The 19,695-nt window shown below is 40.9% G+C and overlaps 1 protein-coding gene across 1 annotated transcript in view; it reads right to left on the reverse strand.

Moving 5' to 3' along the window:
- The window catches only part of LOC144892623 (scavenger receptor cysteine-rich domain-containing protein DMBT1-like), a 206,979-nt gene that overhangs the window by 37,101 nt on the left and 150,183 nt on the right, over positions 1-19,695 (reverse strand). Inside the window, 1 exon segment of the mRNA XM_078780036.1 lies at positions 17,303-17,614. Coding sequence (XP_078636162.1) covers positions 17,303-17,614 — 312 coding nt within the window.

Below are 19,695 nucleotides of genomic sequence, written 5' to 3' on the forward strand. Positions count from 1 at the left end.
GTCACCCACAGGGTGAACCGTATCTTGCCAAAATGTGAAAATTCCGTTTTTCGTCATGACGTCATCAAATGACGTCATAGCGTCAAACTGTTTACAGATCTGGGAAGCACTCATCAAGGGCATTCATATGAGGTATTACTCGATATGGTACCTACGATTTCAAAATTTGACCTTGGGGTCAATAATTTTCGACCTCCAGCGCTAACCATGAAGGTCAAGGCCGATCGCCACCAAAAACTAATCAGCTGAGCGCCGGACCATATACTAGATTCCGATGAAGTTTGGAGACGATCCGATCAAAGTTACTCAAAAAATTAGTGTTTCGTCGACCTCCATGATTGACCACAAAGTGACCTTGACCTTTGACCTTGACCTTCATAATTTTGTGTGCTAAAGGGTATCTCTAAAAGACTCTGATATGCGAACTTACAAGAGTTTCCAAAGGGAACTGTGCTCTACAGAGTGACCTAAACAATGCGAACTAAAGCAATACAATATACATGAAAAGTGCAGTTTTTTCGTCATAACGCCGTCAAATGACGTCACATTGTCAAACTAGTTATATGTTTGGAAAGCACTCAACAAGGGCTTCAATTTGAGGTACTACTCGATATGGTAACTGAAACTTGAAAATTTTACCTTTTGGTCAAAATTGAATGACCTTCAAAATGACCTTGAAGGTCAAGGCCGATCGCCACCAAAAACTAATCAGCTGAGCGCCGGACCATATACTAGATTCGCATGAAGTTTGGAGACGATCCGATCAAAGTTACTCAAAAAATAAGGGTTTCGTTGACCTCCATGATTGACCGCAAAGTGACCTTGACCTTTGACCTTGACCTTCAAAATTTTGTGTGCTGAAGGGTATCTCTATAGGACTCTGATATGCGAAGTTACAGGAGTTTCCAATAATAACTGTGGTCTACAGAGTGATCTAAACGTGAAAAAAAAAAGATTAACCACAAACAAAAAAACAAACAAAAAAAAATATGTCACCCACAGGGTGAACCGTATCTTGCCAAAATGTGAAAATTCCGTTTTTTCGTCATGACGTCATCAAATGACGTCATAGCGTCAAACTGTTTACAGATCTGGGAAGCACTCATCAAGGGCATTCATATGAGGTATTACTCGATATGGTACCTACGATTTCAAAATTTGACCTTGGGGTCAATAATTTTCGACCTCCAGCGCTAACCATGAAGGTCAAGGCCGATCGCCACCAAAAACTAATCAGCTGAGCGCCGGACCATATACTAGATTCCCATGAAGTTTGGAGACGATCCGATCAAAGTTACTCAAAAAATTAGTGTTTCGTCGACCTCCATGATTGACCACAAAGTGACCTTGACCTTTGACCTTGACCTTCATAATTTTGTGTGCTAAAGGGTATCTCTAAAAGACTCTGATATGCGAACTTACAAGAGTTTCCAAAGGGAACTGTGCTCTACAGAGTGACCTAAACAATGCGAACTAAAGCAATACAATATACATGAAAAGTGCAGTTTTTTCGTCATAACGCTCTCTATCTCTTTGCTGATGACTCCACTCTCTGCCGCTCCATTCCTCTTCCCTCAGATCGGCAGTCTGCTGCCTCCTCGCTCTCTGAAGACCTGGACAAAATCACAGACTGGTCAAACAAGTGGAACATGTCTTTCAATCCTGACAAATCTCACACTCTTACTATGTCTCTCCGAAAAGATCGACTGGACAACCCTCCCATCTACTTTCTCAACAATCCTCTCCAAGAAGTTCTGTCGCTCAAGATTTTGGGTCTCACTATCTGCCATGATCTTTCTTGGGAAAACCACATTTCCAAGCTGGCCTCCAAAGCCAGTCGCCGACTGGGCATCCTCCGTCGTGCGAAGTCCTTCCTCGGCACACCTGAGCTCCTCACCACATACAAGGCTTTCATCCGCAGCTCAATGGAATACTGTTCTCCCCTATGGGCCGGTGCTCCTGCCTCACACCTAGCTCGGCTTCACGCTGTTGAAACCAAAGCTTTCAGAATTATTGGAATCTCCCGCGATGAAGCTATCTCTGAAGGCCTTTCACTCACTCACCGCAGGCAGGTAGGTGGTCTCTCTGTCTTCTACCGACTCCTCTCCGGCCTTGCACCCCCAGCTCTCTCTGTGCTCTGTCCCCCAAATATTCCTACAGGTCGCACAAGATCTGCCAGCAACCCTCTGATGGTTAAACTGCCGAAATCTCGGCTCTCCGCTCACCTTCACTCTTTCATTCCTCTTTTCTCCCGCCTCTGGAACAAACTCCCTCACTCCCTTCAATCCCACTCCTCCCTCCAGGTCTTTAAAACAGCTGTTCACCACCATCTCTTATCTTCCCCCATCCAAAACCTTGATCTTTTCTACCCCCGCTAATTCACCCCAGATCCACCTTGCTTGAAATTCCAACTTCTTTCCTGGAAGTCCTGGCAGTGTCCATATGTTTTATACCTCTCCCACTGCCCCCTTCCCACGCCCCCCCCCCCCCAAAGCCCTCACCCTCTCTCAGATCTCTCGATGTCTCCATGTCTCTCGGTCCCTGCTCTCAAATGTTGTGTTTGTGTCCTTCCCCCTCTCTCCCCATCTTGTCTACCGCTCCCTATGTTATGTTTTATGTGTCGGTTTGTCTTTCTGTGTGATTAATGTTCGCTCTTTCACGAGCCTCGATCTTGTATACAAAAAAAAAAAAAAAAAAAAAAAAAAAACGCCGTCAAATGACGTCACATTGTCAAACTAGTTATATGTTTGGAAAGCACTCAACAAGGGCTTCAATTTGAGGTACTACTCGATATGGTAACTGAAACTTGAAAATTTTACCTTTTGGTCAAAATTGAATGACCTTCAAAATGACCTTGAAGGTCAAGGCCGATCGCCACCAAAAACTAATCAGCTGAGCGCCGGACCATATACTAGATTCCCATGAAGTTTGGAGACGATCCGATCAAAGTTACTCAAAAAATAAGGGTTTCGTTGACCTCCATGATTGACCGCAAAGTGACCTTGACCTTTGACCTTGACCTTCAAAATTTTGTGTGCTGAAGGGTATCTCTATAGGACTCTGATATGCGAAGTTACAGGAGTTTCCAATAATAACTGTGGTCTACAGAGTGATCTAAACGTGAAAAAAAAAAGATTAACCACAAACAAAAAAACAAAAACAAAAAATAAACATATGTCACCCACAGGGTGAACCGTATCTTGCCAAGTGACCTTGACCTTTGACCTTGACCTTCATAATTTTGTGTGCTAAAGGGTATCTCTAAAAGACTCTGATATGCGAACTTACAAGAGTTTCCAAAGGGAACTGTGCTCTACAGAGTGACCTAAACAATGCGAACTAAAGCAATACAATATACATGAAAAGTGCAGTTTTTTCGTCATAACGCCGTCAAATGACGTCACATTGTCAAACTAGTTATATGTTTGGAAAGCACTCAACAAGGGCTTCAATTTGAGGTACTACTCGATATGGTAACTGAAACTTGAAAATTTTACCTTTTGGTCAAAATTGAATGACCTTCAAAATGACCTTGAAGGTCAAGGCCGATCGACACCAAAAACTAATCAGCTGAGCGCCATACCACACCCTATATACCCACCAAGTTTGGAGATCATAAGATCAAAGTTACTCAAAAAATAAGGGTTTCGTTGACCTCCATGATTGACCGCAAAGTGACCTTGACCTTTGACCTTGACCTTCAAAATTTTGTGTGCTGAAGGGTATCTCTATAGGACTCTGATATGCGAAGTTACAGGAGTTTCCAATAATAACTGTGGTCTACAGAGTGATCTGAAGGTCAAGGTCAAAGGTCAAGGTCGACCTCCAGCGCTAACCATGAAGGTCAAGGCCGATCGCCACAAAAAACTAATCAGCTGAGCGCCGGACCATATACTAGATTCCCCTGAAGTTTGGAGACGATCCGATCAAAGTTACTCAAAAAATAACGATTTCAACATTTGACCTTGGGGTCAATAATTTTCGACCTCCAGCGCTAACCATGAAGGTCAAGGCCGATCGCCACCAAAAACTAATCAGCTGAGCGCCGGACCATATACTAGATTCCCATGAAGTTTGGAGACGATCCGATCAAAGTTACTCAAAAAATAAGGGTTTCGTCGACCTCCATGATTGACCACAAAGTGACCTTGACCTTTGACCTTGACCTTCAAAATTTTGGGTGCTGAAGGGTATCTCTATAGGACTCTGATATGCGAAGTTACAGGAGTTTCCAATAATAACTGTGGTCTACAGAGTGATCTAAACGTGGAAAAAAAATGATTAACCACAAACAAAAAAACAAAAAAATAAAAACATATGTCACCCACAGGGTGAACCGTATCTTGCCATTTGACCTTGACCTTAATAATTTCGTATGGTGAATAGTAGGTCTTCATGACCAACGCACATGAAATATTGAAAGATTTTGATGAGAACTGAGGAAATAATTTTTTCATGAAAATTCCGTTTTTTCGTCATGACGTCATCAAATGACGTCATAGCGTCAAACTGTTTACAGATCTGGGAAGGACTCATCAAGGGCATTCATATGAGGTATTACTCGATATGGTACCTACGATTTCAAAATTTGACCTTGGGGTCAATAATTTTCGACCTCCAGCGCTAACCATGAAGGTCAAGGCCGATCGCCACCAAAAACTAATCAGCTGAGCGCCGGACCATATACTAGATTCCCATGAAGTTTGGAGACGATCCGATCAAAGTTACTCAAAAAATAAGGGTTTCAACATTTGACCTTGGGGTCAATAATTTTCGACCTCCAGCGCTAACCATGAAGGTCAAGGCCGATCGCCACCAAAAACTAATCAGCTGAGCGCCGGACCATATACTAGATTCCCATGAAGTTTGGAGACGATCCGATCAAAGTTACTCAAAAAATAAGGGTTTCGTCGACCTCCATGATTGACCACAAAGTGACCTTGACCTTTGACCTTGACCTTCAAAATTTTGTGTGCTGAAGGGTATCTCTATAGGACTCTGATATGCGAAGTTACATGCGAAGATATGCGAAGATATGGTACCTACGATTTCAACATTTGACCTTGGGGTCAATAATTTTCGACCTCCAGCACTAACCATGAAGGTCAAGGCCGATCGCCACCAAAAACTAATCAGCTGAGCGCCGGACCATATACTAGATTCCCATGAAGTTTGGAGACGATCCGATCAAAGTTACTCAAAAAATAAGGGTTTCAACATTTGACCTTGGGGTCAATAATTTTCGACCTCCAGCGCTAACCATGAAGGTCAAGGCCGATCGCCACCAAAAACTAATCAGCTGAGCGCCGGACCATATACTAGATTCCCATGAAGTTTGGAGACGATCCGATCAAAGTTACTCAAAAAATAAGGGTTTCGTCCACCTCCATGATTGACCACAAAGTGACCTTGACCTTTGACCTTGACCTTCAAAATTTTGTGTGCTGAAGGGTATCTCTATAGGACTCTGATATGCGAAGTTACAGGAGTTTCCAATAATAACTGTGGTCTACAGAGTGATCTAAACGTGGAAAAAAAATGATTAACCACAAACAAAAAAACAAAAAAACAAACAAAAAAAAAAACAAACATACAAGCTGACTAATACATCTTGCAAAAACTTCGTTTTGGCAAGATAAAAAATGAACATATGTCACCCACAGGGTGAACCGTATCTTGCCAATGTTTGGAAAGCACTCAACAAGGGCTTCAATTTGAGGTACTACTCGATATGGTAACTGAAACTTGAAAATTTTACCTTTTGGTCAAAATTGAATGACCTTCAAAATGACCTTGAAGGTCAAGGCCGATCGACACCAAAAACTAATCAACTGAGCGCCATACCACACCCTATATACCCACCAAGTTTGGAGATCATAAGATCAAAGTTACTCAAAAAATAAGGGTTTCGTAATTTGACCTTGGGGTCAATAATTTTCGACCTCCAGCGCTAACCATGAAGGTCAAGGCCGATCGCCACCAAAAACTAATCAGCTAAGCGCCGGACCATATACTAGATTCCCATGAAGTTTGGAGACGATCCGATCAAAGTTACTCAAAAAATAAGGGTTTCGTTGACCTCCATGATTGACCGCAAAGTGACCTTGACCTTTGACCTTGACCTTCAAAATTTTGTGTGCTGAAGGGTATCTCTATAGGACTCTGATATGCGAAGTTACAGGAGTTTCCAATAATAACTGTGGTCTACAGAGTGATCTAAACGTGAAAAAAAATGAAATTGAATGACCTTCAAAATGACCTTGAAGGTCAAGGCCGATCGACACCAAAAACTAAACAACTGAGCGCCATACCACACCCTATATACCCACCAAGTTTGGAGATCATAAGATCAAAGTTACTCAAAAAATAAGGGTTTCGTAATTTGACCTTGGGGTCAATAATTTTCGACCTCCAGCGCTAACCATGAAGGTCAAGGCCGATCGCCACCAAAAACTAATCAGCTGAGCGCCGGACCATATACTAGATTCCCATGAAGTTTGGAGACGATCCGATCAAAGTTACTCAAAAAATAAGGGTTTCGTCGACCTCCATGATTGACCACAAAGTGACCTTGACCTTTGACCTTGACCTTCAAAATTTTGTGTGCTGAAGGGTATCTCTATAGGACTCTGATATGCGAAGTTACAGGAGTTTCCAATAATAACTGTGGTCTACAGAGTGATCTAAACGTGAAAAAAAATGATTAACCACAAACAAAAAAACAAAAAAACAAACAAAAAAAAATCACCCACAGGGTGAACCGTATCTTGCCAAAATGTGAACATGAGTGACTTGCTTCAGGTCACACTGAGGTGAACAGAACTGCTATCCACTAGAAGCGACTCTTTGAGGAATGTCTGGAGCGGCTATCTCTAAAAGACTCTGATATGCGAACTTACAAGAGTTTCCAAAGGGAACTGTGCTCTACAGAGTGACCTAAACAATGCGAACTAAAGCAATACAATATACATGAAAAGTGCAGTTTTTTCGTCATAACGCCGTCAAATGACGTCACATTGTCAAACTAGTTATATGTTTGGAAAGCACTCAACAAGGGCTTCAATTTGAGGTACTACTCGATATGGTAACTGAAACTTGAAAATTTTACCTTTTGGTCAAAATTGAATGACCTTCAAAATGACCTTGAAGGTCAAGGCCGATCGACACCAAAAACTAATCAGCTGAGCGCCATACCACACCCTATATACCCACCAAGTTTGGAGATCATAAGATCAAAGTTACTCAAAAAATAAGGGTTTCGTAATTTGACCTTGGGGTCAATAATTTTCGACCTCCAGCGCTAACCATGAAGGTCAAGGCCGATCGCCACCAAAAACTAATCAGCTGAGCGCCGGACCATATACTAGATTCCCATGAAGTTTGGAGACGATCCGATCAAAGTTACTCAAAAAATAAGGGTTTCGTTGACCTCCATGATTGACCGCAAAGTGACCTTGACCTTTGACCTTGACCTTCAAAATTTTGTGTGCTGAAGGGTATCTCTATAGGACTCTGATATGCGAAGTTACAGGAGTTTCCAATAATAACTGTGGTCTACAGAGTGATCTAAACGTGAAAAAAATGATTAACCACAAACAAAAAAACAAACAAAAAAACAAACAAATAAAAACATATGTCACCCACAGGGTGAACCGTATCTTGCCAAAATGTGAACATGAGTGACTTGCTTCAGGTCACACTGAGGTGAACAGAACTGCTATCCACTAGAAGCGACTCTTTGAGGAATGTCTGCCCACGAGATATTGAAAGATTTTGATGAGAACTGAGGAAATAATTGTTTCATGAAAATTCCGTTTTTTCGTCATGACGTCATCAAATGACGTCATAGCGTCAAACTGTTTACAGATCTGGGAAGCACTCATCAAGGGCATTCATATGAGGTATTACTCGATATGGTACCTACGATTTCAAAATTTGACCTTGGGGTCAATAATTTTCGACCTCCAGCGCTAACCATGAAGGTCAAGGCCGATCGCCACCAAAAACTAATCAGCTGAGCGCCGGACCATATACTAGATTCCCATGAAGTTTGGAGACGATCCGATCAAAGTTACTCAAAAAATAAGGATTTCAACATTTGACCTTGGGGTCAATAATTTTCGACCTCCAGCGCTAACCATGAAGGTCAAGGCCGATCGCCACCAAAAACTAATCAGCTGAGCGCCGGACCATATACTAGATTCCCATGAAGTTTGGAGACGATCCGATCAAAGTTACTCAAAAAATAAGGGTTTCGTCGACCTCCATGATTGACCACAAAGTGACCTTGACCTTTGACCTTGACCTTCAAAATTTTGTGTGCTGAAGGGTATCTCTATAGGACTCTGATATGCGAAGTTACAGGAGTTTCCAATAATAACTGTGGTCTACAGAGTGATCTAAACGTGGAAAAAAAATGATTAACCACAAACAAAAAAACAAAAAAACAAAAAAACAAACAAAAAAACAAACATACAAGCTGACTAATACATCTTGCAAAAACTTCGTTTTGGCAAGATAAAAACAAACATACAAGCTGACTAATACATCTTGCAAAAACTTCGTTTTGGCAAGATAACAAACAAACAAACATACAAGCTGACTAATACATCTTGCAAAAACTTCGTTTTGGCAAGATAAATATGTCACCCACAGGGTGAACCGTATCTTGCCAAAATGTGAAAATTCCGTTTTTTCGTCATGACGTCATCAAATGACGTCATAGCGTCAAACTGTTTACAGATCTGGGAAGCACTCATCAAGGGCATTCATATGAGGTATTACTCGATATGGTACCTACGATTTCAAAATTTGACCTTGGGGTCAATAATTTTCGACCTCCAGCGCTAACCATGAAGGTCAAGGCCGATCGCCACCAAAAACTAATCAGCTGAGCGCCGGACCATATACTAGATTCCCATGAAGTTTGGAGACGATCCGATCAAAGTTACTCAAAAAATTAGTGTTTCGTCGACCTCCATGATTGACCACAAAGTGACCTTGACCTTTGACCTTGACCTTCAAAATTTTGTGTGCTGAAGGGTATCTCTATAGGACTCTGATATGCGAAGTTACAGGAGTTTCCAATAATAACTGTGGTCTACAGAGTGATCTAAACGTGAAAAAAAATGATTAACCACAAACAAAAAAATGAAAAGTGCAGTTTTTTCGTCATAACGCCGTCAAATGACGTCACATTGTCAAACTAGTTATATGTTTGGAAAGCACTCAACAAGGGCTTCAATTTGAGGTACTACTCGATATGGTAACTGAAACTTGAAAATTTTACCTTTTGGTCAAAATTGAATGACCTTCAAAATGACCTTGAAGGTCAAGGCCGATCGACACCAAAAACTAATCAACTGAGCGCCATACCACACCCTATATACCCACCAAGTTTGGAGATCATAAGATCAAAGTTACTCAAAAAATAAGGGTTTTGTTGACCTCCATGATTGACCGCAAAGTGACCTTGACCTTTGACATTGACCTTCAAAATTTTGTGTGCTGAAGGGTATCTCTATAGGACTCTGATATGCGAAGTTACAGGAGTTTCCAATAATAACTGTGGTCTACAGAGTGATCTAAACGTGAAAAAAAATGATTAACCACAAACAAAAAAACAAAAAAATAAAATAATAAAAATATGTCACCCACAGGGTGAACCGTATCTTGCCAAAATGTGAAAATTCCGTTTTTTCGTCATGACGTTATCAAATGACGTCATAGCGTCAAACTGTTTACAGATCTGGGAAGCACTCATCAAGGGCATTCATATGAGGTATTACTCGATATGGTACCTACGATTTCAAAATTTGACCTTGGGGTCAATAATTTTCGACCTCCAGCGCTAACCATGAAGGTCAAGGCCGATCGCCACCAAAAACTAATCAGCTGAGCGCCGGACCATATACTAGATTCCCATGAAGTTTGGAGACGATCCGATCAAAGTTACTCAAAAAATTAGTGTTTCGTCGACCTCCATGATTGACCACAAAGTGACCTTGACCTTTGACCTTGACCTTCATAATTTTGTGTGCTAAAGGGTATCTCTAAAAGACTCTGATATGCGAACTTACAAGAGTTTCCAAAGGGAACTGTGCTCTACAGAGTGACCTAAACAATGCGAACTAAAGCAATACAATATACATGAAAAGTGCAGTTTTTTCGTCATAACGCCGTCAAATGACGTCACATTGTCAAACTAGTTATATGTTTGGAAAGCACTCAACAAGGGCTTCAATTTGAGGTACTACTCGATATGGTAACTGAAACTTGAAAATTTTACCTTTTGGTCAAAATTGAATGACCTTCAAAATGACCTTGAAGGTCAAGGCCGATCGCCACCAAAAACTAATCAGCTGAGCGCCGGACCATATACTAGATTCCCATGAAGTTTGGAGACCATCCGATCAAAGTTACTCAAAAAATAAGGGTTTCGTTGACCTCCATGATTGACCGCAAAGTGACCTTGACCTTTGACCTTGACCTTCAAAATTTTGTGTGCTGAAGGGTATCTCTATAGGACTCTGATATGCGAAGTTACAGGAGTTTCCAATAATAACTGTGGTCTACAGAGTGATCTAAACGTGGAAAAAAAAAGATTAACCACAAACAAAAAAACAAAATAAACCTATGTCACCCACAGGGTGAACCGTATCTTGCCAAAATGTGAACATGAGTGACTTGCTTCAGGTCACACTGAGGTGAACAGAACTGCTATCCACTAGAAGCGACTCTTTGAGGAATGTCTGCCCACGAGATATTGAAAGATTTTGATGAGAACTGAGGAAATAATTTTTTCATGAAAATTCCGTTTTTTCGTCATGACGTCATCAAATGACGTCATAGCGTCAAACTGTTTACAGATCTGGGAAGCACTCATCAAGGGCATTCATATGAGGTATTACTCGATATGGTACCTACGATTTCAAAATTTGACCTTGGGGTCAATAATTTTCGACCTCCAGCGCTAACCATGAAGGTCAAGGCCGATCGCCACCAAAAACTAATCAGCTGAGCGCCGGACCATATACTAGATTCCCATGAAGTTTGGAGACGATCCGATCAAAGTTACTCAAAAAATAACGATTTCAACATTTGACCTTGGGGTCAATAATTTTCGACCTCCAGCGCTAACCATGAAGGTCAAGGCCGATCGCCACCAAAAACTAATCAGCTGAGCGCCGGACCATATACTAGATTCCCATGAAGTTTGGAGACGATCCGATCAAAGTTACTCAAAAAATAAGGGTTTCGTCGACCTCCATGATTGACCACAAAGTGACCTTGACCTTTGACCTTGACCTTCAAAATTTTGTGTGCTGAAGGGTATCTCTATAGGACTCTGATATGCGAAGTTACAGGAGTTTCCAATAATAACTGTGGTCTACAGAGTGATCTGAAGGTCAAGGTCAAAGGTCAAGGTCGACCTCCAGCGCTAACCATGAAGGTCAAGGCCGATCGCCACAAAAAACTAATCAGCTGAGCGCCGGACCATATACTAGATTCCCATGAAGTTTGGAGACGATCCGATCAAAGTTACTCAAAAAATAACGATTTCAACATTTGACCTTGGGGTCAATAATTTTCGACCTCCAGCGCTAACCATGAAGGTCAAGGCCGATCGCCACCAAAAACTAATCAGCTGAGCGCCGGACCATATACTAGATTCCCATGAAGTTTGGAGACGATCCGATCAAAGTTACTCAAAAAATAAGGGTTTCGTCGACCTCCATGATTGACCACAAAGTGACCTTGACCTTTGACCTTGACCTTCAAAATTTTGGGTGCTGAAGGGTATCTCTATAGGACTCTGATATGCGAAGTTACAGGAGTTTCCAATAATAACTGTGGTCTACAGAGTGATCTAAACGTGGAAAAAAAATGATTAACCACAAACAAAAAAACAAAAAAAAAAACAAACAAAAAAACAAACATACAAGCTGACTAATACATCTAGCAAAAACTTCGTTTTGGCAAGGTAAAAAACAAACAAAAAAACAAACATACAAGCTGACTAATACATCTTGCAAAAACTTCGTTTTGGCAAGATAATAAACATATGTCACCCACAGGGTGAACCGTATCTTGCCAATTTGTGTGCTAAAGGGTATCTTTAAAAGACTCTGATATGCGAACTTACAAGAGTTTCCAAAGGGAACTGTGCTCTACAGAGTGACCTAAACAATGCGAACTAAAGCAATACAATATACATGAAAAGTGCAGTTTTTTCGTCATAACGCCGTCAAATGACGTCACATTGTCAAACTAGTTATATGTTTGGAAAGCACTCAACAAGGGCTTCAATTTGAGGTACTACTCGATATGGTAACTGAAACTTGAAAATTTTACCTTTTGGTCAAAATTGAATAACCTTCAAAATGACCTTGAAGGTCAAGGCCGATCGACACCAAAAACTAATCAACTGAGCGCCATACCACACCCTATATACCCACCAAGTTTGGAGATCATAAGATCAAAGTTACTCAAAAAATAAGGGTTTCGTAATTTGACCTTGGGGTCAATAATTTTCGACCTCCAGCGCTAACCATGAAGGTCAAGGCCGATCGCCACCAAAAACTAATCAGCTGAGCGCCGGACCATATACTAGATTCCCATGAAGTTTGGAGACGATCCGATCAAAGTTACTCAAAAAATAAGGGTTTCGTTGACCTCCATGATTGACCGCAAAGTGACCTTGACCTTTGACCTTGACCTTCAAAATTTTGTGTGCTGAAGGGTATCTCTATAGGACTCTGATATGCGAAGTTACAGGAGTTTCCAATAATAACTGTGGTCTACAGAGTGATCTAAACGTGAAAAAAAAATGATTAACCACAAACAAAAAAACAAACAAAAAAACAAACAAACAAACAAACAAGCTGACTAATACATCTTGCAAAAACTTCGTTTTGGCAAGATAACAAACAAATAAAAATATGTCACCCACAGGGTGAACCGTATCTTGCCAAAATGTGAAAATTCCGTTTTTTCGTCATGACGTCATCAAATGACGTCATAGCGTCAAACTGTTTACAGATCTGGGAAGCACTCATCAAGGGCATTCATATGAGGTATTACTCGATATGGTACCTACGATTTCAAAATTTGACCTTGGGGTCAATAATTTTCGACCTCCAGCGCTAACCATGAAGGTCAAGGCCGATCGCCACCAAAAACTAATCAGCTGAGCGCCGGACCATATACTAGATTCCCATGAAGTTTGGAGACGATCCGATCAAAGTTACTCAAAAAATTAGTGTTTCGTCGACCTCCATGATTGACCACAAAGTGACCTTGACCTTTGACCTTGACCTTCATAATTTTGTGTGCTAAAGGGTATCTCTAAAAGACTCTGATATGCGAACTTACAAGAGTTTCCAAAGGGAACTGTGCTCTACAGAGTGACCTAAACAATGCGAACTAAAGCAATACAATATACATGAAAAGTGCAGTTTTTTCGTCATAACGCCGTCAAATGACGTCACATTGTCAAACTAGTTATATGTTTGGAAAGCACTCAACAAGGGCTTCAATTTGAGGTACTACTCGATATGGTAACTGAAACTTGAAAATTTTACCTTTTGGTCAAAATTGAATGACCTTCAAAATGACCTTGAAGGTCAAGGCCGATCGCCACCAAAAACTAATCAGCTGAGCGCCGGACCATATACTAGATTCCCATGAAGTTTGGAGACGATCCGATCAAAGTTACTCAAAAAATAAGGGTTTCGTTGACCTCCATGATTGACCGCAAAGTGACCTTGACCTTTGACCTTGACCTTCAAAATTTTGTGTGCTGAAGGGTATCTCTATAGGACTCTGATATGCGAAGTTACAGGAGTTTCCAATAATAACTGTGGTCTACAGAGTGATCTAAACGTGAAAAAAAAATGATTAACCACAAACAAAAAAACAAAAAAAAAAAAAAAAATGTCACCCACAGGGTGAACCGTATCTTGCCAAAATGTGAAAATTCCGTTTTTTCGTCATGACGTCATCAAATGACGTCATAGCGTCAAACTGTTTACAGATCTGGGAAGCACTCATCAAGGGCATTCATATGAGGTATTACTCGATATGGTACCTATGATTTCAAAATTTGACCTTGGGGTCAATAATTTTCGACCTCCAGCGCTAACCATGAAGGTCAAGGCCGATCGCCACCAAAAACTAATCAGCTGAGCGCCGGACCATATACTAGATTCCCATGAAGTTTGGAGACGATCCGATCAAAGTTACTCAAAAAATTAGTGTTTCGTCGACCTCCATGATTGACCACAAAGTGACCTTGACCTTTGACCTTGACCTTCATAATTTTGTGTGCTAAAGGGTATCTCTAAAAGACTCTGATATGCGAACTTACAAGAGTTTCCAAAGGGAACTGTGCTCTACAGAGTGACCTAAACAATGCGAACTAAAGCAATACAATATACATGAAAAGTGCAGTTTTTTCGTCATAACGCCGTCAAATGACGTCACATTGTCAAACTAGTTATATGATTGGAAAGCACTCAACAAGGGCTTCAATTTGAGGTACTACTCGATATAGTAACTGAAACTTGAAAATTTTACCTTTTGGTCAAAATTGAATGACCTTCAAAATGACCTTGAAGGTCAAGGCCGATCGCCACCAAAAACTAATCAGCTGAGCGTCGGACCATATACTAGATTCCCATGAAGTTTGGAGACGATCCGATCAAAGTTACTCAAAAAATAAGGGTTTCGTTGACCTCCATGATTGACCGCAAAGTGACCTTGACCTTTGACCTTGACCTTCAAAATTTTGTGTGCTGAAGGGTATCTCTATAGGACTCTGATATGCGAAGTTACAGGAGTTTCCAATAATAACTGTGGTCTACAGAGTGATCTAAACGTGAAAAAAAAATGATTAACCACAAACAAAAAAACAAAAAAACAAACAAACATACAAGCTGACTAATACATCTTGCAAAAACTTCGTTTTGGCAAGATAACAAACAAATAAAAATATGTCACCCACAGGGTGAACCGTATCGTGCCAAAATGTGAAAATTCCGTTTTTTCGTCATGACATCATCAAATGACGTCATAGCGTCAAACTGTTTACAGATCTGAGAAGCACTCATCAAGGGCATTCATATGAGGTATTACTCGATATGGTACCTACGATTTCAAAATTTGACCTTGGGGTCAATAATTTTCGACCTCCAGCGCTAACCATGAAGGTCAAGGCCGATCGCCACCAAAAACTAATCAGCTGAGCGCCGGACCATATACTAGATTCCCATGAAGTTTGGAGACGATCCGATCAAAGTTACTCAAAAAATAAGGGTTTCGTTGACCTCCATGATTGACCGCAAAGTGACCTTGACCTTTGACCTTGACCTTCAAAATTTTGTGTGCTGAAGGGTATCTCTATAGGACTCTGATATGCGAAGTTACAGGAGTTTCCAATAATAACTGTGGTCTACAGAGTGATCTAAACGTGAAAAAAAAATGATTAACCACAAACAAAAAAACAAAAAAACAAACAAACAAACATACAAGCTGACTAATACATCTTGCAAAAACTTCGTTTTGGCAAGATAACAAACATACAAGCTGACTGATACATCTTGCAAAAACTTCGTTTTGGCAAGATAATAATAATAATAATAATTAATAATTCATTTATTTTGTATAGCGCTTTTCCAGAAGCCCAAAGGCGCTTTGACAGAGTGGCAAACATAATGCATAACAATACTGTCATGAAATAATGAAATAATGAAATAATAATGAAAATAAATAAATAATAATCATTAAAAAATTAAATTATCAATCAATTCGGTCACAGAACACATAAACCACCACCATTTCATCAGAATCTGTAACTGGGGAAAAAAAATTTTTTTTAGTAACTAATCTAATAATTAAATAATTAATCGATACATTGATTAATTGATTTATCAATAAATCAAAAATATTCTTGATAGCCACATCACCTGGTCACTCATGTCCAAATATTAGCTTCTGAGCTCAAAAGGTGCCTGAGATATTGGCCAAATGAGAAAGAAGATAAATAAATAATTAATAATGAAAATAAATAAATAATAATCATAATATTTTTTAATTATTAATCAATTCGGTCAGAGAACACATAAACCACCACCATTTCATCAGAATCTGTAACTTTAAAAAAAAAAAAAATTTATTATTAATAAAATAATTAAATAATTAATCGATTAATTGATTAATTAATAAATCAAAAATAGCCTTTGCAGCCAAATCACCTGGTCATTGGCATGTCCAAATATCAGCTTCCTAACTCAAAAGGTGCCTGAGTTAATGGTCAGAAGAGAAATGAAATTTAATTAATTAAATAAGTACTTAATTAATCGCTAATAATTAAATAACTCATCAATTAATTGATTAAACAAAAAATAGGTTTTTGACAAAGGATTTGCTCACTATTGTGCCGAAATTCAGCTTCCTAGCTCAAAGGATGGCTGAGATATCGCCCGGACAAACAAATAAACAAACAAGAAAGAAAGAAAGCAAGAAAACAACAACCAGAGTGAAAACTGAGTACTCTCTTTCAGCGTGCGTCGCTGCCGAGCCCCCTTCGGTGCCCAGCAATGACGATTTGCAATGCCTGGAGATGGCATAGGAAAGGAGCGGTGTACAATACGGTAGTCAAAGTTGTTGAGGATGTAAAAAATATATACATTTTGAGAAGGGGAAGGTTGTAAGTGTTTGGAAATACATGGGAAGGTAAAGAGTTCCATGAAACGTAATCATCGACTCTTAACTCAATAAATATAAAGAAGTGGGAGTAATCATCTTTTCTATTTATTGGTCTTACAATTTTTAATTGTTAATGGGATAACAAATGTCCCCATTTAAGTCCTGCCTTCCTATATTCACTTTATCAGTAGTTTTCACAGCGAGCCATTTGTCAGGTTCATCAAACAAAATGTTTTTAAATACTCAAGTTTATTTACTCATGAATATAATGCATTGATTTGATAGTTTACATCATTTCTGAGAGTGCCAATGGTGCTAATGCTGTACCACCATGGATAAGGGAGGAACAGTGGGCTACCATTTTCATGAGGCATGAGTTATATTTTATGTCTGCAAACGGGATATACTTGCAGACAAGACTGCCAGCTCCGAATGGAGTTTAAACAATGATGCCCCTCAATACGAAGCACCAGGATTACAGTTTATAGTTGGAATGGGACCCAATCCTCCACGAGACAGCTCCAAGCAAGTTTACTACCTTTGAGCTATCCGGCAGTCAGCCCAATATACAAATTATTTTACATAAAATGTAAACCTTGACAAATAACCGAAGCATCTTCGTTGTGGTGACAATTGTGATTTTCCCAGCCTGAATGTTGACAATGAGAGAGATTGCTTTCATTGCCAGAGCACAACATGTCGTCCATCCAGATTGGTCCATTTCCTTGCCCAAACCGTGCTCTATGTGGGCAGGCAACGACCGCTCCACAGCCAAGTTGACGGCACGCCACCTGGGCATCGTTGAAGCTCCACAAATCATCACAAACGGTGCCCCAAGTTCCGTTGTAGAGAATTTCCACCCGACCTTCACAGTGGTGTGAACCTCCAACAAGACGCAAAGTTGTGGCTGAGAAAGGTAAACAGAGGGGGGGGGGGGGGGGGGGGAAGAAAATAGGGCACATGTTACTTCTTTCAATACTCTGGAAATCAATCCTAAATTAGTGAGGATTTGGTTGCGTTCCAACAATACCCACATAAAGTGATTCGTGTGCCAAACTCTTCTGAGTGAACTTTTCTTCACAGATTTACAACAGAAAACATCTTATATTTTGAGCGCAGACACAAAGAAGGACGATGTGTGTTCTACACAACTCTATCATACATTTATATATACTAGGACGTGCCCGTACGTGGGTGCCCGTACATGCGTGCAAAAAAACATGCGTGCAAACAACAACAACCAAAAAAAACTTTGAAACCACGTGGCAGTAACGACCACAGAACCCCCCCCTCTATTTACATGAAATGGTTTGGTCCATTCGCAACGACCACAGAACCCCCCCACCCCCCTCTATTTACATGAAATGGTTTGGTTCATTCGCAAAGCCAAAGCGAACGGCGAACGGCAAAATCGCCATAGCTCGGTAACTACTTGTCCGATTAATATTGTTACCGATCGCGGTTAGATGTTATAGACCGAGCGGTGGTGTAAGACCGCGACCTAACAAAACTCACCCGATTCACCCAGACTTTGGCCGTATCGCACCCCAGCTGCTCAATGAGGGAAAAGACGAAAACGACGCAATGCAAAGAGGAAAATGAAGACAAAAAGGTTGGAAATACTACTAAATTTATTTACTATTTACACACATAAGCAAGAAGAAAGCAGGCACGTTTATTTACAGGCACATGAGACGCAGGTGACACAGTGAAAATGATTAGCTTATGCAGACTTGACTTAACTACCCAGGACAGAACAAACAAAGACACTGACTCACGCGGGGAATGCCAGGAATGGCAGAAGGTGGACAGCTGGAGGTGCACGCTTGGTGGAGCCAACACGGAGCTTGGTGGAGCCAACACGGAGCTTGGTGGAGCCTTGGTGTGACGGGTTCTCTCTTCTCTGTAACAGCTCAACCGTCTTGTCTCTGGTAGAAGCTCAACTCTTCCAGTCTCTTGTAAAAGCGAATCTCTCTGACTCCTCTCCACGGCTTGGGCTCCCTTGTGTCTGCCGGTAAAAACTCATCTCCTTTGGCCACACCCCTGCCTTGGGTTATATAGGCCCCCGCCCCTCAACCTTTGCGAACCTCCCCGACCGCTCTTCCTCCGCCCTCTGTAGCCAAACCCCTGGCTCATGGTTGGTCGAGCGGGGCTGGTTCACTCCTCCCCCTCTATGACGAGGTGGAGACACGCCTTTCTTCCCCAACCCTGCCTCGTGGCCAATGGCGGCAATTGGATCGGAGGTAATTGGTGATGGGAATGGAAGGGAATCTATCTCTTTCACTGGTGCAATGGAGTACTTCAATTAATGGGAGACACAGCCTTACCCTAAAACACAGAATAAGAGATAACTATCAACAGGTATATTCTATTACTTGGCTGACGTGTATGCTTGTGGACTATGGGACGCCCTTTTGGTCTTTACACAGCTCCGGAGGCAGGAGGCACAGAATAAACAATAATCACAATAATAATAAAGCACACAATAAAAAAAATATACAGTCCTCATATCCGCAACACTGCACCCTCCTCCTCTTAGGCACGTCCCGGGCCTACAACTTTTATTTAGTGTGACACGTAGGTGTAGTTCCCTCTACTTTTAACCTGACCCTGAGTGCGACAGTTTTAAAACATAAATAAATGTGTCCCGCTGCTCCATTGCACCCTGCCTAACAGACTTACGCCCACAGTTAACCGAATTGCGGAATGGTCTTCAAACTAAACACTGACGGTGGGGAGCATTATTTACACTGACGCTATTTTTATTTACAAAACTAACCCAGGACCTGTAATTGTTCTTTCTGGGGGGGAGACAGTCTGCTCTGCATCGACGCACCATGAACGCACCCAAAAACGCACCAATACACACCCAAGCACCAATCGGTGCAGTTACCATTGTTCAATGAATGTTCAATAAAAATAAAATCAACAACCCCTAACCCTGCAGGTGGTCTCTTGCTCTTCGGCTCCCTCTGCTGGTTATTATTA

The sequence above is a fragment of the Myxine glutinosa genome, chromosome 6 (genome assembly GCF_964187855.1).
Source record: "Myxine glutinosa chromosome 6, kmMyxGlut1.1, whole genome shotgun sequence".
Lineage (NCBI taxonomy): Eukaryota > Metazoa > Chordata > Myxini > Myxiniformes > Myxinidae > Myxine > Myxine glutinosa.